The 25000-nt window shown below is 35.9% G+C and overlaps 1 protein-coding gene across 9 annotated transcripts in view; it reads right to left on the bottom strand.

Moving 5' to 3' along the window:
- Positions 1 to 25000, bottom strand: part of LOC144965905 (uncharacterized) — a 152659-nt gene that overhangs the window by 11052 nt on the left and 116607 nt on the right. For all 9 annotated transcript variants that reach the window (XM_078901735.1, XM_078901734.1, XM_078901739.1 and 6 more), the window contains exons 9-11: positions 6279 to 6440; positions 3464 to 3766; positions 2454 to 2581 (exon numbers count right to left, since the gene is read on the bottom strand). In XM_078901735.1, coding sequence (XP_078757861.1) covers positions 2454 to 2581; positions 3464 to 3766; positions 6279 to 6440 — 593 coding nt within the window. The remainder of the gene's footprint in view (positions 1 to 2453; positions 2582 to 3463; positions 3767 to 6278; positions 6441 to 25000) is intronic.

Genomic DNA, 25000 nt, shown 5'->3' with positions numbered 1-25000 from the left:
GCCAAATGGTCTGGAAAAAAAATGCTCCGTGTTATAAGGCAACACTTTTTAAATACCTAAAGTGCACATGAAAGTAGAAATCGACGTGCTCATATTTGCAGGTCGGATAATGGGATTGTTTCAACATTGCGTAATGGACAATTATTTTGCATCGGTTAGATAGTATTTCCATTACAGCAATAAGACAGTAACAAATTGGGTTACCAGATCTGATAATGTGCACGTTGGTAGAAATAATATATCTTTATTTGCTTATCACACAGCCGTTAAAATTTCGCTGTCTTACCAGGTACGGAATGATAATTAGGAAGTTTTGTTGTGTATTTGCTTGCTTACCAAATTAAATAGGTAAAATTAAGTGCTGTTAATAAAATGCCAAAAAAATAAATGAAAAATTAATTAATTAATGAATAATCAATTACTGTCAAGCCTGTATGTTTTTCAAGCCAGCTGGTTCGATTTAAAAATAACCATATAAAACAAAGCAAAACAAAACAAAAAACAATAACAGCAAACAAAATCAAATTAAAACAAATGGCAGGGTTTTTATAAATTTGGCATTAAAACGCCAAACTGGCAAGAGTTTTATCACACCCCCCCCCCCCCTCCTTTCAACCCACAACTGTTTCCTCTTTCAACCGCACACACACACACACACACACACACACAAACACACACACACACACACACACACACGCACACACACAATATTTTGTGCGGGGGAATTAATTCGAAGGGGGGAAACCTAATCAGTTTCCGCGTTCCCTTCAAAGGCCCTTAATTGGGAACGACTCATTATCAAATCAAGTCGACTGGCGTTAGGGGTAATGGCCGATGATGCCTTTTGATGTGTGAAATTTCCTACTGCTTGCTACGACTGCTAGATTAAGAGCTCGGCTCGGATTAGGATGATGTTATTTATTTTATGTATAATGATGTTTTGTGTGACCTATCGCCTGTAAACAGTCAGTATGCATGATGTTGGGGGTGAACTATCTCAGATGATAAACAACGAAATTAACCAGTTAACCGCTGTGTTATGGAAAGACACGTGTTTAAGATTTTGATCAGAAAATTCGTCCTTCAATTATCGATCGATTAAAATGACCATGACCTTGGCAACAACAAAAAAAACAACAACAAAAAACAACACTCTCACACCTGGGACCTCGTGAGGTTTTTTTGCTATGACGATACCACGATACCGTTTCATTCATACTCCAACCATCCAGGACTACAAACACTACAATTCTCACTACACTTTTGTTTTTATTGTTTTGCTTGACGAAGGGGTTGTACCCAAAACGTCCATTGTTCGTTCTGTTTCCATCCGAAACCTTTCCATTTTCACCATAAAATTGAAATAAAATAAAATAAAATTCCCTTTATTCATCCCCATGGGGAAATTTGTCTTTATGGTCTTTTCCAAGGGAAGACTGGAATAACACAGGCGTCAGCCGCAGAGCAGCGCCGCAAAGTGAGCAAGGGCGAGGTGACTGGCTCAAGGCCACACAGCAATGCCCCATATCGTTAGTAATTCAGAGGAGAGCGTTTGAGTTTATAATTTATAACATTCCTGTAGTTTATGATTGCTATAAATATAACCCAATTTAGTTATGATGATATGGGTGGGCGAAGAGGGGGTTATTGTGATACAAGGGAAGGTTATAATAATAATATTATTAGGCCCGATGTTATTACTAAGCTCTCGCCTGCCTTTTCAATAGGCTGTATAATATGGTACTTAATCTAAGGTATAATCTATTAACTACTCCAACGATTGGGCTTATGATGACACCGTGATATTAGTAGACCTGATAACAGAACGCGACTATAGGCTTATTATAGCATTGTTCAAATGCATCATATTGTGTTTTAGTTTGATATTTCCATTTGGTATTTCCATTACAACTATGAGACCGTATCAATTTGAGTTATCTGATTTGTAATTAATGTACTTGAGCATTTATATAGCGCACTATGGGTTAAACGTGCTCCTTGATAAATAAGTATACATTGGTTTGAGAGTAGTGTACAATAGCATTACCATTGTAACAATGAGACCTGAACAAATTGGGCTACCAGACTTGTAAATGAGTACATGTTGGTTTGAGAGTATTGAGCGGCGCAATGCTGAATCGTTGGAAAATGCTCTTTGCTTACACACATATTCTCTCTCTCTCTCTCTCTCTCTCTCTCTCTCTCTCTCTCTCTCTCTCTCTCTCTCTCTCTCTCACACACACACACACACACACTCACCCACATACATAGTAAGCAGGTGCAAATGAGTCCCGGCCGTTCAACAACTTTGTCTCTGTCAAAAAAGATTGTAATATCGCCTTATAGGTGTCATGTCTCTTCCAACATGTTAATTGATGCTATAGGCTTGCGACTTTGAGCACGTTTAGTGAATATTGCGCTTTATGGGGGGAAAATCGAAGACTTCAGTCTACCTTGTCGTTGATGCTGCTACGTGTACTCCCACTTCCCTCACTGGTCATCCCGTCATCGTCGATACCATCATCATCGTTATCATCGGTTTGGCTGTCGTCGACATCTTCATTGTCCTCTGGTATCCAGTCTGTATGGATTATGAAGGAATGTTGTGGTAGGTATGGACGTGCTTGGGACTGGGAGGTGTGATGATGCAAATGGCGATGATGATGGTGGTGGTGGTGATGATGATGATGATGATGATGATGATGATGATGATGGTGATGATGATGATGATGATGATGATGATGATGATGATGATGATGATGATGATGATGATGATGCGCACGATGATGGTGAGCATGATAATTAATAAGGGGAAGAAGAGGCAGAGGGGGTGGGGGAGAGAAAAAGGAGAAGGACGAAGCGTTGGTGGTGGTGATGGTGGTGGTGGTGGTGGTTGTGCAGTGTAGGTGATTGTGGAGGAGAAGGATGAGGAGGAGTGAGAAGATGGAATAAAAGAGAGAGGAGGAGGAGGAGGAGAAGATGAGTGCAATAAAGAAGAAGAAGAAGAAGAAGAAGAAGAAGAAGAAGAAGAAGAAGAAGAAGAAGAAGAAGAAGAAGAGGAGGAGGAGGAGGAGGAGGATTAAGAAAATATAGAGCAAAAGGAGGTTAATCCGATGTGGACGGTGATGTTAATCTCATTATCATAGTGATGGAATCAACTATCCTTTTTACCTCCTCTCCCTTCCTTCTCCTACTCTCTCTCTCTCTCTTTCTCTCTCTCTTTCTCTCTCTCTCTCTTATCAATCTCTCTCTCTCTCTCTCTCTATCTATCTCTCTCTATATCTCTCTCCTTCTCCTCTTTCTACCGCCCCCTCTCTGTATACCCCTCTCTCATTCTCCTCTTTCTATCCCTCTTCCCCCCCCCCTCTCTCTCTCTCTCTCTCTCTCTCTCTCATCTCTATCTATGCGCAAGCCTCTTGAAGACAGTGAACTCATAGATTAAATTTAAATGAAAATCACTGACCAGGAGTCCCCAATAAAGCCAATGTATGCCACGTCCCACAATGGACTGAATGAATTGAAGAGTGTTCACGACGAGGGAAAGATGTGTCTCTGGGACTGGCAGGATCTTGTTGCCTGTTGTTGTTGATGTTGTTGTTGTTGTCGTCGTTGTTGTTGTTGTTGTTGTTGTTGTTGTTGTTGTTGTTGCCAAGGGAACCCGACTCATGGCGGCTGATACATAAAGGCTTGTAGTATGACTTCTTACTGGCTTCAGATGCCTCAATGCAATGACTGTTCCTGCCCCACATGTACAGTAAACCATTTCCTGGAAGAGAGAGAGAGAGAGAGAGAGAGAGAGAGAGAGAGAGAGAGAGAGAGAGAGAGGCATTTCTTATTCCTTTCGTATACAACTGTCTGAATATGCAAATTTGCGACCCATCGTCTCAAAGCGGTATTATGTCGGGAAATTGGATTTACAGCCATAAATATGAAACTGGTTGATTTTTATTTATTATGAATTAGGAGAAATACAATGTCTTAACTACATAATTCTCAACAGTTTGTATTTCTTATAATGTTAGTTCTAAATTCAGTTTTCTGGGTTCAATAAATACATTCCAACATAAAACCGTTTTGAGATGATAAGTCACATTTAGCCCAGTCTGTGCTGGAGTCACTGACGATGCTGGAAATGGCCTTTATCATATAAAATTTAAAATTTATTTTCCAAGCTTCTGGGTCACCCGGAAATAATACTGGCTATCAAAAGAAACTGGCCACCCCCATCATACTGTCATACATTTTCCCCCATTTGACCGGAAATTGAAAAATACCTCGTGAAGTCTCATGTTTGAGAGTTTTTACCAAGATGATGCTCATTCAATCGATTGATATTTATTGTGACGCAGCGTTGCTCAGCGGTACGATCTTTGCTTCGTACCCGAAAGGTACCGAGTTCGATCACACGCCGCTGCTCTGTGTGGCCTTAAGCAAGTCACTCGCCCTAGCTCAATTTGCGGCGCTGCACTGCGGCTGACGCCTGGGTTACTCCAGTCTTCCCTTGGAATAGACCCTAGAGACAAATTTCCTTTATGGGATGAATGCAGGGAATTTTATTTTTATATTTATTTTATTTGAGTGAAAAGTTTTTTGGCCAAATTTCTAAATACGTGTTTTTCCCCAGTGTATGGCAGCTAAATAGTTATAGATAAATGGGATTTATAATAATAATAATAAATGATCTTTTATATAGCGCAATATCCACTAAACGTTCTTAAAGCGCCTTACAAGGGGTCCCTGACCAACAGCAACACTTAACATGTAGGACGGGACATGACGCCTGTTAGGTGTTATTATAATTTTTGGACAGAGACAACGCTGTTAACGGCCAGGATCTCATTTTACACCTGAATACGGTGAGAGAATATGAGTAAAGAGCCTTTTCCAAGGACTCAACTATGCGTCGAGCGAGGCTCGAACCCATGAACTTCCGATCCGAAAGCGAGTGTCATACCACTAGACCACAAAGCCGCACAATAGAATAGATTTATATAACAAATAAAAGTGCCCTGTTTTGTTTTGATCGCGAGCTAATACCAGACTGGGGGGGGGGGGGGGGGGGGTTCACACTATGTGGTTTAAATCTTTTCAACAGGTAGCTTATTCATAATAGCAACGCGTCCTTCAAACCTGCATAAAAAGTGTGATAAAATGATTACAGTATGTTTATATTAATTTGTAAACAAACAACTGAAGCAGTTTGATAAAGATAAAACCGTCATTATTATGCTAATTGTTATACACAATGTTTCTCTTTATATCTCAATAACAGCTTTAATAATGAAATAGATAAGACATCACCCTTGTAAGAGTCCATCTTTTGCTATAAAAACAGAAGGAGAACGTTTTAAATACCCTATTTTTGTGCAAATAAATCTCTTATTTCACAGTTTGGAACTTGTTGGGGGGAAAAACGATATTGCTAGTGATTGAAGACGTCAAACAGCCAGTTGCCTTCTCTCTGTGTAATTCAAACCACAACAGGAGTGCAAATGTGTAAAATTGTCTCTATGTGTACAAACATCAGAGCTGTGATGTGTCCAAAGTTGTGAATCCATTTGCAACTTTAAGTGTTTGTTTCATTACGATTCTGTGTTTGTTTTGGTCTATTTTGGTTTAAGCACTCTTGATTTCACTGTATTCTACACTATATATATATATATATATATATATATATATATATATATATATATATATAATGTAAATTTTCACTCACATTTTTTGCCGAGACGACTCGTTTCTGTGTGTTTCTCACACTTCTTCAGTCGGCATAATCCATTTAAAATGAAGAAAAATGGATTATGCCGACTGAAGAAGTGTGAGAAACACACAGAAACGAGTCGTCTCGGCAAAAAATGTGAGTGAAAATTTACATTATATATTAGCTCTAACCACCATTATCGAGCACTTTCGTACCTACAAGTACCCACCAACACTCATAAATATATATATATATATATATATATATATATATATATATATATATATATATATATATATATATATATATAAACGGTATTAATTGTAAAGAGCCTGGTATAAAATAAAAATAATCTAAAAATTAGATTGGCGAGAAATTTCGAATTTTACATTTCGTTTCTTTAAAAAAACTAGATCTATGTCTTACCTCCCTGAATAATTTTTTTTTTAAACACCAAAAATGTAACCCAAATCTCACATATTTCTACTATATTATATTTTCTAATGTTCAGCATTATCTATTAGGTTAATAAATTCATTGGGTTGAGAGGATTATTAGACTCGAACCAAAAACTCACTGGCGACAGCAGCTGAATAAGATTCTCCACAGGCAATGTATGAGACGCAACCACGAAGATCTTTATGACGTAATCCCCTGGGTATCGCTGACGTCAATACACGGTCTCCCAGCCCAAGCTGTCCGTCACTGCCGAAGCCCCAGACGTAAATATCTCCTGAGTCTGAAATGGACCAAAAAAAAAAAAAAAAAAAAATATGACAAGATGTTAGAAGTAGACCTTCAGAGTAGAGTCAAAAGGATCATGGAGTTGAAGCACAGCCCGGTTTCTTTAGCATAAATGCATTGCTTTTTATCCTTTAGACAGAAAATATAGCAATTTCACATTTAGTTACACTTGTTATATCATTATATTATGATAACGATAACATTGTACAGAATTTACTTCAAGGACTCAACTTTGCACCGCTCAAAATGGGAATCAACTCGTGTCCGAAGGCAAGCCGAATACACTTGTAGTGTAGTATTACATATAACGCTATTTATCGTCTAACAATTTTGTCTTTCTCATCATACTCAGGTGTGTAATGAGTACTATGTCGGTTATATTATATCTTTATTGTATTCGCTTTTATTGACGCTTTGAACCCTTGATTTGGCTATAAACTAATTGCACTGTATGTTCTATCGAATGTATTTTTGTGTGTTTTATTTTTTGTGTATTTATTTATTTTTCCAAATTTATAATTTACATTGTAAAGTGCCCATAGCTTGTGTTTTACACGAGAATGAGCAGCGCTATATAATTGTGTATTATTATTATATTATTATTATTACCATGGTTTCTGTTGAAAACAATTGTATTAATGCCCGACGAGTGCCATGTGCTATCCTACATGTTTAGTATTTATTGTTCTTGACCCCAATCTTTTGTAAAGCACTTATATTACGGTATATAAACCGTTTTAAAACTATATTTATGTAGTATGCTCTTCAATATACACTATGTAATAGAAACGGAAATCTAAAAGTGATGTGAGATATTATACTATACTGGAGAGTCAACTTTGATATCTCCCTCTGCGTTTTAAAAAAAAATATGGTGTTGTTAGTATTTAACTATTTATATATATATATATATATATATATATATATATATATATATATATATATATATATAATTTTTTTTTTTTTTTTTTTTAAATGTATTTATTTGTTTAATAATTCATTTATTTATTTATCTATTTATTCATTTATCTTTTTCTTTCTTTCGTTTTTCTTTATATATCTATTTACTTATTTATTTATTTAGTTATTTTATATATATCATTTTATCAATCTTAGAACTAACCAATGAGAGGGTTTAGAAAGAACCAATACAACATACTATTCGCGAAGTGATCTCGTTTTTTTTGTCCACCTTTCTGTTCCCCCACCCCCCTCTCTCTCTCTCTCACTCTCTATCTCTCTCTTTCTTTTTCTCTGTCATTCTCTCTCTCTCTATCTCTCTCTTTCTCTCTCTATCCCTTTCTTTCTCTCTTTCTCTCTCTCTCTTCTCTCTCTCTCTTCTCTCTCTCTCTCTCTCTCTCTCTCTCTCTTTCATTTATTTTTTTTTCCAAAAAATTTTTGGGGGGTTTTTTGTTCTTTTTTTCATTCCATTTTTTCCCCCAACGCAATCCACATCAACGCAATGTGCCAGGGACTTTCCTTGCTTAGGACATTTCAGTGGTCAGTTTTAAGAGCAGGTGATGGAGCTCCGACAGAGATCAAGGGTTGTGACCTGCAAGGTCAGCGTATCGGAGATAAACAATCTGTACTGTTGGAGCGGTAGTAGCCATTACAATCGTCACCGATGTCTTTTGAATACATACCAACTTCTACATCCGTCCACTCACGACTTCAGTAGCATTCCATAAGCAAGCGGTCCTCGCCTCAAACGTCTATGATGAAATATTTGAGCAATAATCTCAAAATGTTAACATGTTGTTTAAGCGACCCTAATGTTTAACCGTCACCATACCTTCTATTTTCAATATTAATCCCGAAAAGATATACTTATCAACCCAAAAATTGATTTTTAAAAAACAAAACATCTCAACATCAAAATCAATAAGTAAATATACTACTACTAAATACTGTACTGTACGTTATTTACTCAGCAAGACCAGCTTTACAAAACAGCTTTAAGTTATTTTAGCTATAATAACGATTTTCCTTCAAATTTTGTGATTGTATCGAATATGACGATTTTCCTGTAGTTGCTATGAAGAGGGTCAAACCATAATTTTAAGTCTACCTCAAAATAATTATTGCAAATAAATGCTCTTAAATTTATAATAGTTCGAATTAAGCGGCTAATCCGTCTTGTGATATGACACTAGCATGTGTATATAATTATACACACACACACACACACACACACACACACATATATATATATATATATATATATATATATATATATATATGTGGGGAGGGAGAGATAGGTTGGTAGATAGAATAATATAGACATGGGGAAAGAGATAGATAACTAGATATATCGATAGATAGAAAGACTGGTATAGATAGAATGATGTAGACAGATAGACAGGTGGGTTCAGATAGTTTGATAGATTATTAGATATTATGTAGTTAGACAGACAGTTAGATAGATAGATAGATAGATAGATAGATAGATAGATAGATAGATAGATAGATAGATAGATAAGTTTAAGGGAAAGAAACATGGAAACACAGTGTGTGTGTGTGTGTGTGTGTGTGAGAGAGAGAGAGAGAGAGAGAGAGAGAGAGAGAGAAAACTGGAGAGGGGGGGCGAAAGAACGAGAGACAGTATGAGAGAGAGCAGTAGATTAAGAAAGAGAGAGAGAGAGAGAGAGAGAGAGAGAGAGAGAGAGAGAGAGAGAATTAAATGCTATGCAGGCCAAGCTTAACTTGACCATATTTCATGTGAGAGCAGCGGTGCCAAGCTCACGTGAAAAGAAGTAATCATGGCCTCACAGTCTGGGGTCAAAGGTGTGGACTTGAGGCCAGGGATCTGACCCGAAAGGTTACGTACCCTTGACCACAACTGACCAAGCTTTGTACCGTGTGAATATCGCACACCGTCCAGTGGTCACTGATTGCCAGCCCATCCGTGGCCTCGGCTTCTACTGGGTGGAGTTATAGCTGAGCGCCATATGGGGTGCTCAAGGCCTCGTGAGGGTTTTTTCAAAAAGTGTTTCTTTTTTTGTTTTGTTTATTGATAGTGTAAAAGAGAGAAAATGAAAGAGAGAAAACTACGCCCTTCTATGCATTCCATGGAGGAATATATAGGTAATCCATCAAACACACGTGTGATGTCAACAAGAATCACCCATCGTGTTCACAATGAGCATATTGGGGGTTAATAACCTTGCCCAAGAAAACAAACAAACAAAAAAAAACAAACAAACGAAAGTGCCTGAAGGGAGATGCGAACCTAGGACTTCCCGCGTGGCAATGCCAAGTCTTAAAACTACTCGGTCACTTCCCCCGAACCCACCCCCTCCCCCCCCCTCCCACAATACTATTGCAAGTATTGAAATTCACGATTTATCAATGTAGAAGGGAGTACCTAACTTACTCTCAGTGTTATTCATCCATTCTCCAAATGAGAGAGAGAGAGAGAGAGAGAGAGAGAGGGGGGGGGGGGAAGGGAGAAATAGAGATAAGTAAACTACTTGAATGTTTATGTCTGCAATTATTAAATCTTAGTGCAGTAAATGCCATTTAACACAACATGCCAATCAAATATTATTAGTTTAATAAATCAACGTTGTTTGTTGTTTTATTCCCCCTTCTCAAAGACTCTTGATATTTAATTAATCACGTCTCATCTTCTGTACTCGCTTCAATCTCAACTCTGCCAAAAACAAGATTTAAAATTTTGGCCAGGAAAATTGTCCTTCAAAATAGGGGTTGATTCAAATGACTCTCATCTTGTCAAAACCTCCCAGACCTGGGACTTCGTGAAGTCCCAGGTTTGATATTCTTTGCCAATAGGAGAATCATTTTAATCGATCGATATTTGAAGGACGAGTTTGTTTGTTTTTGTTTTTGGCCAAAAGTTTAAATACGTGTTATTTTAAATTACAGTCATATTAATTAGCTTTAATATAATCAGGTGTGTCTGACTTCCCCTGTGATAACACATCAAAAGATTTTCTAACACATTACTTATAATTTGATGTGTTGCCAACAATGCTTGGATTTGTTTGTCTTATGGAGTATGACACTCGCCGTCAGACCTGTAGGTCCCTGGTTCGAGTCCCGCTCTGAGAGGCGCAAAATTGAGTTCATCTAATTAAAAAAAAAATCTCTTTACTCACATTATTATATCACCGGTTTCAGGTTTCTGGATCGCAGCGTGACTATTTCTATGTTATCTATTCTTTTTTTTTTTTTAAGGGTTGGGGATTAAAATTGTTCCGTGCAGCCCATGTTTTAAATTTTCGCCGACGAGCACAGGAATACTGGTAAATCTAAAATAAAAAAAATAAATAAATAAATTAAAAAAAAAAATAAAAAAAAAAATATATATATAGATACATATACATATATATATATATATATATATATATATATATATATATATAAATACAATATTATAGAATGATATACTATAATTTGAAAACCCTTGTTTGATTGTTTTTTAATCAAGGGTAATTCTATCATCAAATGATTATTTATATAATCTGGCAGGGCAAAACGATGGTCCCCATGAAGTCATTTGACGTTAGGAATTGCCATCTGGTTTCCCTGTTACCAGATTCATTTGCGCGCACCTACAGACTTTATTTTGATCGTCGATGACTCAAAAGATTCGCCTCTATCAATGTAAATTTTCACAGTTTATTAGTATAATATATTATTAGATACAATATAAGTGCCTGTTCGTTACAGCCTTTATTTCTCGCAAATATCGTGGGTTCTCCGCTTGTCATTAAAAACAATTTTTTAAAAACTTAAGAATCTTAATTCTACACGTCAATTGCACATAGCAACTATGAAAAAAATCCGGGCAGCTTCGCCACAGCAAAAAGACCTTATATGAAAAATCCAATTCTAAAAATAAATAAATTACATTCCCATTTATTATAATTTCGTAAAAATTAGTAAGGATTTTTCGTAAACTTGGCATTTCTCAGGAGACTCTTTTTTTATAAACTAACAATTCATTACAAAATTAATTGAAATTCAGATTTCCGAGAACTTTGGGTGAAAAAATAAGGGGATGGGGGGGGGGGGGCATCGATCACCTGTGATCTATTAAGGAGCGTTTGAGAACTCTCCCATCCCGGGTTTAAAATTTCGAGCTCGTTCCCAATACGCTCTCCCAAGTTCAGTCTAACATAATACCGGTTTGCGTCGATATGTCACATATTAGCAAATAAGTTTGTTTACCAATAATCTTCCATTTTCAAAGATCTTCAAAAATCCATATCTCACCGTGTTTTCAAACACCTGCCTCCCTGCTTGACCATATTATTATTATTAATAGCGGTGTCCAGTCCATCGTGGGAACATTTCATTTCCCAACTGACTGACCACTGGTCATCTTTCCCTTCCTTCATTGTTGTCAATGACCCTATAGCTACAAAAGGAAGGCCGAATATAACTCGAAACACCCTGAAATAAGCGGATATAGCCTTTAAGATTTCCGTGTACTCCGACTAAACACTTATCATTTTGGCTAGAAAACTCGTCCTTCAAATGTCGATCAATTAAATTAACCCTCATCTTGTCGAAAACAAATCAAACATGGGGCTTCCGCAAAGTCTTCTGTGAAATCTTCCCAGGTTTGAGAGTTTTTGACACAGGATGAGAGTAATTTTAATCGATCGATATTTGAAGGACGTCAAACTTTTAAATACATGTTTATGGGTGGCCGAGTGGTTAAGGCAATGTATTGTGAACCGGAAGGTCCCGGGTTCGATCCCCCGCTTCAGGCATTTTCGCTAATTTTTTTTCCTTGGATAAGATTATTAACCGCCAATTTACTCACTTGGACAACATAAGCGATTCCTGTTTACATCAGACATCCTGTTTGACGGATATCTATATATTCCTTCATGGAATATCTAGGCGACGGGGTCTAATGGTGCCGTTGCAAAAGGGCGGAATTTTTGTTGTTGTTGTTTTGTTTTGTTTTTTGGCCAAAAAAAATGTTACTTCCTTTATCAATTGATTCAAATGAAAGCAATTGCTTGCTATCATTTTGATAGGACGCTAGTCTATCGCAAAGTACTTTCCGCCAAATCTAACAGACTCAGCTACCCATGCTGAGTGGATATGGGGTCGGAAAAAAAATCTCGACTGCCCCCGGAATTGATCTTGGTCCCTTTGCATGTGAAGCGAGTGCTCTATCAACTGAGCTAACGGGACCCCCAGTGTCATTTTAAAACAGCTGAAATTCAGATGTCGGCGCCTCCGATTTAAGTCCATCTACGAGTGAGTGAGCGATGAGATATAGTCTTTGTGGGCCCATAGAGCCCGAGTTAATCCCGGTTTCTATAGTACGAGCAATAGCAATTGCTTGTTACCCTTTGGATAGTCAATCGCAAAGTACTATCCACAAGATCTTACTTACAGATCTAGCTACCAAATAAATCACTGCTGGATGGACGGATCAGAAAAGACTCTCGACTGCACCTGAGTGTTGATATTATGGGGAAGCGAGTGCTCTATTGACATATATCGGGGGGAGGGGGGGGGGACTAAATAAATAGATTAAATAACTACGCAAATACATAAATAAATAAATACATAGATAAATACACAAATTAAAAAACCCAATAAAATATATAAATAAATGATTAAATAGATACATCAATAAATAGATACATAAATAAATAGACAAATAAAAAAAAAACAATTAAATAAATGAATGTGATTAAATGAATACGTAAATACATAAATAAATAGACAAATAAATAAAAAAAAAAAGCCAATACAATAGATAAATAAACAAGAAATAAATTCTCCATTACCTAGCAGGTATATTACAGAACAATGGAATAAAGCCCAGAACCATAATGTAGTACAATGAATAGGACAATCCTATTCATCATAATCATAATTAGAGATCCCGTTTTCATAAAGAGGTTAGTGCTCTCTCTGACTCATTGCTCTGTCATGCTACGCTGCTCACCTCCCCCCCCCCCCCCCACCCCCTTTTTTTTCTTTCTTCTTCTCTCTTTCACTCTCTATCTCTGTTATCTTTCTTTCTCTTCATCTCTCTCTCTCTCTCTCTCTCTCTCTCTCTCTCTCTCTATCTATCTATCTATTGATCTATCTATCTATCTAACCATCTATCTATCTGTCTATCTCTCTCTCTCTCTCTCTCTCTCTGTTATCTTTTTCTCTCTTTCCATCTATCCCTGACTCTCTCTCCCTCTCTGGCTCTCTTTGATCTCTCTATCTGTCTCTATATATCTTTATCTCTCAGTGTATGTTTCTCTCACACTCTCTCTGACTCTCTCAGGCAGCCTTTAGCTAAGCAGGGACCTTTAGGCTCGAAAGTGAGTGAAAAAAACTCAAACCCGCAAACCAAAACGTAAACATTTATAAAGCGCAAATTTATTAAAGATGCACAAAGAGCTTTATTGCGATACATGCACACGCATCTATAAACTCAATCATCTGTTCTTTCTCCCACTCTTTCTCCTCCTCTCTCTCCCCCCCCCCCTCTCTCTCTCTCTATCTCTCTTTCTTTCTTTCTCCCACTTTCTCTCTCATCCCCTCTCTTTCTCTCTCTCTCCCCCTCTCTCTCCCTCTCTCTCTCTCTCTCTCTCTCTTTCTTTCTCCCTCTCTCTCTCTCAATATCCCTCACCCTTCCTCATTCACTCTCTCCCTCCCTCACTCTCTCGTCTCCATCTCCCTCTCCCACTCTCTCGTCTCCATCTCCCTCTCCCACTCTCTCGTCTCCATCTCCCTCTCCCTCTCCCACTCCCTTCCTCTCTCTCTCTCTCTCTCTCTCTCTCTCTCTCTCACACACTCATTCTCTCCTACCCCCCTTCTTTTCTCTTTTCTCTAATCCCCCCCCTCTCTCTCTCTCTCTCTCTCTCTCTCCTCTCTCTCTCTCTCTCTCTCTTAATCTCTCTCTCTTTCTCTCTCCCTCTCTCTCTCTCTCTCTATCTCTCTCTCTCTCTCTCTCTCTCTCTCTCTCTTTCTCACTCCCCGCCCCCCCCCCCCCTCGCGCCTCCACCACCCCTTTCTCTTTCTCTCTTCAAAGTATCTAGACCAGGACATTTTAAGTGATAACATCAAATGATAATTCTATGATGAGAATTTACGCCAGTTCACGGCCCATTACGTGGCTGATTCCGTTCCCTGTCGCAGGTTATCTCCAAAATTAATGGTCGGAAAAGTGGCCGATGCGACCCGGTCCCCATCCAATTATGAATCAGCCCCGCAATCACACGATGTAGATAGTATTAATATTATGATTTAATTTCATCGTTCACAATAAAAATAATAAGCGGAGATGATAGCAGAGTAAGATATCTACACACACACACATACACACACACACATACACACACACACACCGAATGACCCATCACATTAGCGCCAGATAAATAAAGAACAAGTTCATAAGAGCGCAAAGTTGCCTGGTTCATTTTACCAACACATAATATTAAATAAAATAAGGCCAAACAAGTCACAGAAAAATACTAGATAAACGGTGTGAAAAATACCAAACTTTTCCAGGAATCGCTTTTTCTAATAAAATTAAATAAATGCACATTTGAAAAAAACACGAGCATTTATGTAGCGCAATATCAACTAAACGTGTTCAAATTATGTGGAAATAAATCTAAATTGTCTTACCCGCTGTCATTTGTTTAATACATTGATTACTTAATTTATAAAGATAATAAATCCAACTTGTCTGGCCAGTCAGTATAAGGGTGAAAAATTTGATGTTTTGTGAAGTTAGTGTAATTGTGTCTATAAACGTATACAATGTAAGAGATAAAATTTAGTGATTTTTAAAAAAAACTTCAACAATAAAAGACAGAAAGTCAAAATTTTCAAAATATAAACTGCCAAAATGTCAAAGCCAATTTTTTTTTCTATGTCAAACGGTTTAAGTAATATCTAACTTTTTGGACTTTGGCATTTTTTTAAAGCGCCAAATTGGCAATCCTCTTGATAAGTGTATCATACTTGATGCCCTCCTATGATACCGATAGTTAAACCTTTTATAGGCCGTGTTAGATTCTGCTCAAAACTGATAAATAATTTAACAAATAAATAATTTTAAAAAATGGAATAGAAGCTTCAAAATAATTTACCAAGACATATTATGAGGTAGACGTTTCGGGTTTCCCCTTTGTCAGCAAAACACGATTCATGAGACATTAAAGAGGAATGGGAGATGAGATATGAAATTGTGACCTGTCGCACTGAACAGGCGTTTCGGGTGACCCCGCGTGACAAACTGGTATTATGGTGGAATGACCTTGACGAAAAAAGTTTTGAGCTTTAAGGCAATTTGATCAGAAAAAAATAAAATTTAAAGATTTTAATATAAAACGTTTGATCTCTTGTGTTTTGAATTTAGAATCAGTTGCGAGACCTGGAGGACGCATTGAGAACGAGTTCAAAAATTCAAAAACAGGGATTAAGGAATCTTTTATTAATAATTCATCGCCAATATTAATTCATTATCAAATGTAATTTATTTTAAAAATTTTTTTTTTTTGCAATGATTGATTCTCGAATTTTATGATTTGATATTAAGAATTACGCGTCAAAATCTATTTTTAGTAAAACACGGGATATGTTTTGGAGTAAAAGAAATTCCTAAGCCTAAACTATCTACTAGGTTTTTGTGATTCTGTTTTTCTTTCAATTATGTTTGGTTTGGGTTTTTGTTATTTTTGGGTTTTTTTGTTTGTTCTTTTGTTTGTTTTTTTTTTTTTTTTTTTTTTTTTTTTTTTTTTTTTTTTTTTTGTTTTTTTTAAATTGTTTTTTTAATTTTACTATTACTATTTTTGTTATTGCGCAATAGTGAAATCGAGTTTTTCCGAAAAACCACAGGGGTATCATAATTGTATTTTTCTTTCTTGCTTTGTCTGTCACCTTTCATACACACTTGTTCAGTTCTTTATCTTACAACGGTGCCTGCTCCTTAATTTCTTAATTTAATATTATTAACTTTACCTAAATTTCACAGTTTTGAAACGATCTAGTAACAAAAAGTATTCTTCATACATCTGCTTTTCCAGACTGCAGGTGATTAATTACCATCATCAAAATTATTACATGTATACCCCGGAGAAAAAAAACCCCAGAAAAACAATAATAATAATACTATAGTTAATTGGTCTTCTAATGTGTGATAAGGTTATAAGATAATATATTCTTTAACTGCTATGTTTGAAGTTTTGAACGAGTTCCCAATTGGATTCAGTAGTCTAGTGCCACGCGCCCGGCAACGGGGCCATCTTGGTTCTAAACAAAGAAAATCATTACTTTTTATTCTTCATGCTGGCTAAAACTTTTCATATGCCTTGTGATCAGAATGTGTAAAAGTCAAAACATGATCAAACTTATGGGGTGTTTTTTTTCCCTTGGATACGCTTTTATGCTCGCCGGAGAAATATTTCATACGGGCGTCCGCCATTGTTCCGATAGTTTAGAGCCAGTGTTACTAAGTTATCATGCGTCATTAGGAAGGAAGTGACGTTGCGACTGTTGAAGAGTATTCCCTGCACGAACTTTAAAGCGCGTGCTGGGTGGAAACGAGTTCGTAATTTTAGACTCAGGAGTTGGAGAATACTTTTTATATTATGTATTATTATACTCGTCTCAGTAACCTCACCCATATCATGTCTCATCAATAAGTTGTCTTTATTATACCGATTGGTTTTCAAATTTAACGATATGACCTTAAGATTTAATTGTCGCTATGAACATGGCGCCAGAAAAATATCTATTGAACTGATATGTGTTTGTTTTTGTTTTGTTTTTTGTTTTTGTTGTTGTTTTTTTTTTTTTTTTTTTGGTTTGTTTTTGTTTTTTTGGGTTTTTTAAAAATTATTTATTTATTTATTTTTTTTTTTTGGTATTTTGTCTATTTATTATTATTTATTATTATTATTATTATTATTATTATTATTATTATTATTATTATTATTATTATTATTATTATTATTATTATTATTATTATTATTATCATTATTATTATTATTATTATTATTATTATTATCATTATTATTATTATCATTATTATTATTATTATTATTATTATTATTATTATTATTATTATTATCATTATTATTATTATCATTATTATTATTATTATTATTACCGAGTTGGTAAATAACTGGTTCCAATGTTGACATTTGGGTGATGGTTGTAACTGTGTGAGTTGCCATCAAAGTGGTTGGCATTATTAATCCATGGCGCTGCCTCCCTAATTACCCGCGAAACCAGTAGGTTAATGAACATTGAAAAGGGTAGCACATCAAAGATGACCTCCATCCCCTTCCCCCCCCCCCCCCGGCCATTCCCCCCTCTTCTTCTCTCATACATAGTCCTTCCTCTATCTCTTTATTCTACGTCCCCCCCCCCTCTCTCTCTCTCTCTCTCTCTCTCTCGCTCTCTCTCTCTCTCTCTCTCTCTCTCTCTCTTTCGAACTCTCTCCGAGTTCTTAAACATCCTGGCTAGGAAGGGGGTGGAGAGAGATAGAGAGAGAAATATATAAAGATAGAGAAAGAGAGAGTGAGAGAAAGATAGAGAGAATGAGAAGGAGAGAGAGTGAGAGGGATAGAGAAAGTGAGAATGAGAGAGAGAAAGAGAGAGGGAGAGAGGGTGAGAGAGAGATAAATAGATAGATAGATAGATAAAGAGAAAAGAGAGAGAGAGAGAGAGAGAGAGAGAGAGAGAGGGAGAGAGAGAGAGGTGGATGGGTATGTCGTGACCGGTAGAATAAAAAATATAAACTTATATTATTATTACGGTTGAGAATTAGACAAGTGACAAACACTCGCAGATTCGTGTGTTGGATTAAAGTTGGATCCATGTGCCAATAAATACTTTCGACATCTTTTTTCTATAGATAGAATGCGCTTGGCCAAGGAGTTCACAACATTGCCATCCGGAAGTATAACGGACCAACACACAAACTCTGTGTAACCATGAACTTTTATAGTCTGGTTAATACAGTTTAGTGAGAACAACTCACAAAAGCGGATGGCAAAAACAATAACAAAGGCCTGAGTGACGTCATCTGCATACTATCACTCAGGGCTTTGTTATTGTTTTTGCCATCCGCGTTTGTGAGTTGTTCTTACTAAACTGTATTAACCAGACTATAAAAGTTCATGGTTACACAGGGTTTGTGTGTTGGTCCGTTATACTTCCGGATGGCAATGTTGTGAACTCCTTGGCCAAGCGCATTCTATCTATAGTTGTGCCAACACATAAAACCTTAATATTTGTGTATGACAGAGAGAACTAATCTTATATTTTACTTTAACCCTTTCCTTACCAACTATAGGAAAATCGTCACGTCACATTCGTTACGATACAACCAACATTTTTCTTATTCAAATTTCTTTTGTACATCATAAAATTTTAAGAAACTGAACAGTGTGTTGTAGACTAGAGCATGTTTTGCAAAAGAAATTATTAATCCCAAGAACTTTACTGCTATTGTGTTTGAGTTATAAAAATTTTATTTTTGTTGTTGTGTTAGTTGGGTGTGAAGTTTTGGGGGAAAATCTTGAAAATGGCTGGTAAGAAGAGAGTTAACACATGCCATCAATACAACATTGAAATGCTAAATGCCTATTTCTACTTTGAATTCACCCTTTCAATTTTATTTACAAATGCTCACCGACGTATTATACAGATTGATAATATTTATTCCAATGGAATCAATTGGTGCACTGGAGATAAAGAAGAAGGAGAAGGCGAAGAAGATGAAGTGGATAAAAGATTGCCTAATGGAAGACAGAAGTAAACATTTATCAAACATTTCGCTTCATCTGTCAATCATTCTATCATTCTTATTCTTCTTTTACTTCTAATTCTTATTCCTCCTCATCCTCCCCCCCTCCCTCCTCCTCCTATTCCTTCCTCCTCTTCTACATCCTCAATTGCCTCTGTGTCTCTCTCCCCCCCCCCTCTCTCTCTCTCTCTCTCTCTCTCTCTCTCTCTCTCTCTCTCTCCCTCTGTGTATGTGTGTGCGTGTGTGTGTGTTCATTTCTTTCCTTTACTCTTTATTTCTCTATACTTCCCCCCCTCTCTCTCTCTCTCTCTCTCTCTCTCTCTCTCTCTCTCTCTCTCTCTCTCTCTCTCTTTCTCCCTCCCCCGCCTTTTAAAACAATAACAAAAATGATATCATTCGTCTTCCACACTCATCCAAAACACATGCAAACATGTGCATGCACCACGACCTCATCAAAACACATGAAGGCAATGGATGAAAAGATTTTAAAACAGGGGAGAGAAGCAATACAGCAACAATCTTCATCAACGTTTTCTTAACGTTTTTTTTTTTCCTTTCATTCCTTTACATTCCCCCACCCCTCACCTTTTTTCTTCGTCTTCCTTCTTTGCACCGTGAAGTGCACTTACTGATAAAGCAGGCACCTTTCGCCCCACCCCGCACCTGTAAGCCAAAGGTTAATTCAAAGGTCAGCCGTAAGGTCACGACCAAAATGTTTTTTGTGGTTTTCTTTATTTCTTATTTTATCTCCCTTTTCTGCGAGTGGTTGGTTGGTTTGTATACAGCGGCGCTGCTGCGACGTATATCAGCGATACTTATCACTGAACCGCCAGGAGAGACACGAACTGGTTAATGTTAATGCAATGGTTAGAATGGGTAGTGATTATACTAATATGACCCCCACCGTCATTATTTTATTATTATTATTATTATTATTATTATTATTATTATTATTATTATTATTATTATTATTATTATTATTATTATTATTATTATTATTATTATGATCATTATTATTATTATTATTATTATTATTATTATTATTATTATTATTATCATCATTATTATTATTATTATTATCATTATTATCATTATCATTATTATAATCATTATTACTATTATTATTATTATTATTATTATTATTATTATTATTATTATTATTATTATTATTATTATTAGAATTATAGAGGGAAATAATCACATAACCAGAGGTAAAAAAAAACAATAACAAAGAGCGGAGTGATGTCAACATATGCCGTGTTCTAATTGGTCACAAATCTACTGGTTAGTTGGTTGACGGAACAAATGTCTTTTGTTTGGTGTTCTCATCAAACTACACATCAAAGTGCAGACGAATCCAAATAAATAAAATAAAAATAAATAAGATTCCCTTAGGAGAAATTTGTCTCTAGGGTCTATTCCAAGGGAAAACTGGAATAACCCAGTCGTCAGCCGCAATGCAGCGCCGCAAATTGAGCTAGAGCGATGTGGCTTGCTCAATGCTACACAGCGCAGTGGCGAGTGACCGAACTCGGTACCTTTCGGGTACGAAGCAAAGACCGTAGCGCTGAGCCATGCTGCCCCTTGTATACATTGTAAATCTCCTGAGTTCATTTCTACATCACATCGTGAAATTAACAATAATATCCGAAATACTATAGCACAATACAAATACTTATACAGAAAAAAAAAAAACAAACAAACAAACAAACACATTTAAAAAAACCCAAAAAAAACCCATTTAGCTTCTGCTTTCAAGGAAAGAAAGCAAATTCATAAAAAAGTTCTTACCAAAAACACAATGAACCCTTCTTTATTAATGTCGTAATTATAAATAAAGGGGCTTTTTGAGTTTTGTCATCATACAATAATTACTCTTATTGACACTATTTTCATTATAATCATAATAATCATCTATCCATGATCACAATTAATTATTGTAATAAAAACAACACAAATATCGCTAAACAAAACGTGTGCATTTATACAGCACAACCGTGCGAAAAACACAATTCAATAATATTCAACTGCATATAGGATGAGACACGACGATAATTTAATTTCTTCCTCACTGGAATATTTTTTTAAAAAAAGGAATAGAATGGAAAATACATAAATAAATAGAAAAGTAAATAAATAAAAGTGCCTTTATTCGTCCCATAGGGGAAATTTGTCTCTAGGGTCTATTCCAAGGGAAAACTGGAATAACCCAGGCGTCAGCCGCAGTACAGCGTCGAAAATTGAGCTAAGACGTGGCGACTTGCTCAAGGCTACACACAACAGCGACAACAATTTAAATTTCGGAATTTAGATTTAAATATATTATATCTATATTATTATATAATCGATATTTTTTATAAATTGCTAAACGTCTCAAAACGGTAATATACCAGGGTGAACCAGACGCACTAAATCATATCTCAAGCTTAATTCATTCAATTTGGGAAAGAAAAAAAAAATAATACCCTAACTGATGAGGGTGAGTTGTTTTGTTTGTTGTTTTGTTTTGTTTTTGTTTTTTTTGTTTTTGTTTTTTGTTAATTTGTTTTAATTTTGTTTCTTTTTGTTGTTGGTGTTTTTTTTTTAATTTGTTTGTTTAGTTTTTGTTTGCATTATTTTTTTTTGGGGGGGGGGGGGCGGGGGGGGGGGGGAGTTTGAGTTTCTTTGTTGTTTGTTTTGGTGGTTATTTTTTGTTGTTGGGTTGAGTGTTCTTTTTTCGTTATCTCAAAAATACTTCAATTTCTTATAAACTTGTCATTTCAACTTAAAACTTTATTGTTAAGTTTATTTTGACATAATATCGGATTGATGAGATGATTACTAATAATAACTTTAAAACAAAATAAATGAGTGAATGAATATATTAATAAATGAATGAATAAAGAAATAGATTCATAAATAAATAAATAATTAAATAAATGATTGAATGAATCAATCAATAAATGAATAGATAAATAAATAAACAAATAAACAAGAAATGATCCAGTTACTAAAACCGCGAGATCTTCCCAAGATACGAAAGAAAAAAAAAACGAAATCAAAAAGTGCATTAGATAGGACATGCCGTCCCGTAGAACCCCATAACCCCAGAAAATGAGCTGGGCATATCATAAAAGCCCATCTCCCCCAGCCCTTAGGTGACCTTACGCACATCATGAGGTCAGGTTGCCCCCTAGAACAAAGAACACCTTTGAACATTTTCACATTTATTATTGGATCTAACAGTTAGTTACACTTGGAACCGACGGACGGACAGGTCAAATTATTCGAAATACGTTTGCATTCCTACTTCAGCGTTCAGGATCGTAAACGAATAATCGAACGATGATTCCGTCAAGGGGTGCTTATTCTGTGGCAGCGATTAAAGGACATGTCTCATTTTATCATCAGGCACTGATTTGGTAGTCGACATAAAAATATACATTTATTTACTCGTCTATTCATCTATTATATATATATATTTTAATCTTCGGTAAAAAAAAAAAAAATTAAAAAAATTATTTCAATCTAAAGTTATCGCTGTCGGTCGATAATTATTTGGCATAGAGTTTTTTACAAAAATATTTCAAAATATGACGTCTGCCTATTTCAAGTCATTTCTTCGCTCTTACTTCACGCAAATTCTTGAAGTCGTCAAACAAACTTGGTATCGTTCAAAGCATTAAGTTGTTAATAAAATCTATTCGAAAAAAAAATTCGTTGGCCGCATGCGTGGAGTCCTAGGACTTCATAATAATATCTCTATAGATGTCGCTGGTGGAGTAAGAATAGTTTGCTAGAAGTAACATTCGAGCAAAAACTTACAAACTGCAAAGGATCAGCATGGCTTTTCTTAACAGTTTTCTATCATTAACGTTGTGTTCTATAACATGACGTCGCCTACCTATGCCATTAAACGAATACAAACATGCCGACACCTTCTCTTCAACGCACCACCAGCTATCACAAATCTTTTATCGCAGAAAAATGCAAGGTTGCAAGGGTTCACAAATAGATATAAAATACAAGATGTCCATAGAGCGTTATTTAGTTTGGGTTTGTTTCTTTTTATCGAACGCTGCCTTCCGGCGCCATGATACATCGTGAACGTAAGAGCGCACCCATTTAACGAAAGAAAGGAAGCAATTTATCGCTCTGAAATAACTTTAGCACCACAACTATCTTGACTTATAGAATAAAAAATTTTATGATCTTCAGTTTTGCTCGCAAAAAAAAAAAATAAATAAAGACGCTCGTTGAGCATCTTGTTTCAAACTTGTTTGTTGTATAAATCTATTGCCACCACCTATCACCAATCTTTTATCACAGAAAAATGCGAGTTTGAGAAGAGTTCACGACATAATGTTTCATTCTCATTCTTGAACGTTACATCTGTGAATAATCGTTGTATAAATGTTTGTCTTTAAACAGTTAAACAGCGACAGAAAGTCAAATTTACCGCTTTGAAGTTTTACAAATCACAAAGTCTACACGAAAAACACTCCGAACTCTGAAGAAAGAACACATTTTAAAAATATTTGGCCTGAAATCTTATCCTTCAAACATCGATGAATTTAGAAATTTCCCCCATTTGTCAAAATCCCTTTAACCTGGGATTTCTGATGCCCCAGGATTTAAAGTTTTTGCCAAGTTGAAATCAATACTTGAAGGGCAAGTTTTCAGGCCAAATTCTAAAAGTGTGTTTTGTTTTTGTTTTTGTTTTTGTTTTTGTTTTCCTTTTAGAGTACGACCGAATACATCATGGTTGATATTAGACAACTGTAATCAATTAACTCCGTGTTAGGTTCCAACCATATCATGTAACTCATCGCGCCAATATGGTCTTATTGGGCTTAAGGTCAAAATAATATAAACGAAGAAATTTAAGCCTTTTGGGTTTAAAAGATAAACATAATCCGTTCTTCTGAATCAATGCTTTGTCTTTTACTCAACTTTTGAGGTTAAAAACAAGAAATGAAGTAAAGAGAGAAATGCTAGAAGACAATATAGGATTAAAGCACATTTATTTGGGTTATAAACACGTTTTGATTTAAGAATTTTACGCGCTTGTTTGTATTTATAATCTAATAAACGTGTTTTTTTTTAAATCTTATCATTACACTCCTTATCCAAACCATTTGCACAGATCATCAATAGGTCTCTCCCCCCCCCCCCTCTCTCTCTCTCTCTCTCTCTCTCTCTCTCTCTCTCTCTCTCTCTCTCGCCGTGTAATCACGTCCGCAATTTAAGCGCAGATCATTACGCAAGATTGATGAGCCACGATTGTGTATTTATGGATTTTTAACGCATGCTTCCGTCACAAAGACAATGATAGAAAAAAAAAAGATAGAGATGTGATCATAAAGGATGAAAACTTTTGGGCGATTGGGAAATGAACCCGGGTCGTCGTGTACTTATTTACTGGTCGGGTAACCCAAATAGTTATCGGCCCATATTTGTAAAGGAAATAATCTCAATCCGTCGCCACAATTACGTTCGGTTATCAGACCTGCATACATGGACTGTCGATCCATGACCTTACTGTTACAGAATCCCCGCCTGGCTGGGAGAGAGACGCTCTGCAATCGATGCTATCCACGATTCCACTTTTAGGTTAGCTAGAAATTCAATGTATATATATATATATATATATATATATATATATATATATATATATATATATATATATATATATATATAACGAAAACTTATTAATTATCTGAATTGTCATTATATTGAAATAATCAGAAAATAATGTCAGCAATTTTTGGCTTTTCGCTCATAGTAAATTTTACACATTAGCTTTTTTTTTATTATTTAAA

This window comes from Berghia stephanieae, chromosome 2, assembly GCF_034508935.2.
Source record: "Berghia stephanieae isolate SIO BIC M18660-M18661 chromosome 2, UCSD_Bste_1.3, whole genome shotgun sequence".
Taxonomy (NCBI): domain Eukaryota; kingdom Metazoa; phylum Mollusca; class Gastropoda; order Nudibranchia; family Aeolidiidae; genus Berghia; species Berghia stephanieae.
The sequence above is the reverse complement of the archived record's forward strand: the minus strand, read 5'-3'. Positions and strand labels throughout refer to the sequence as shown.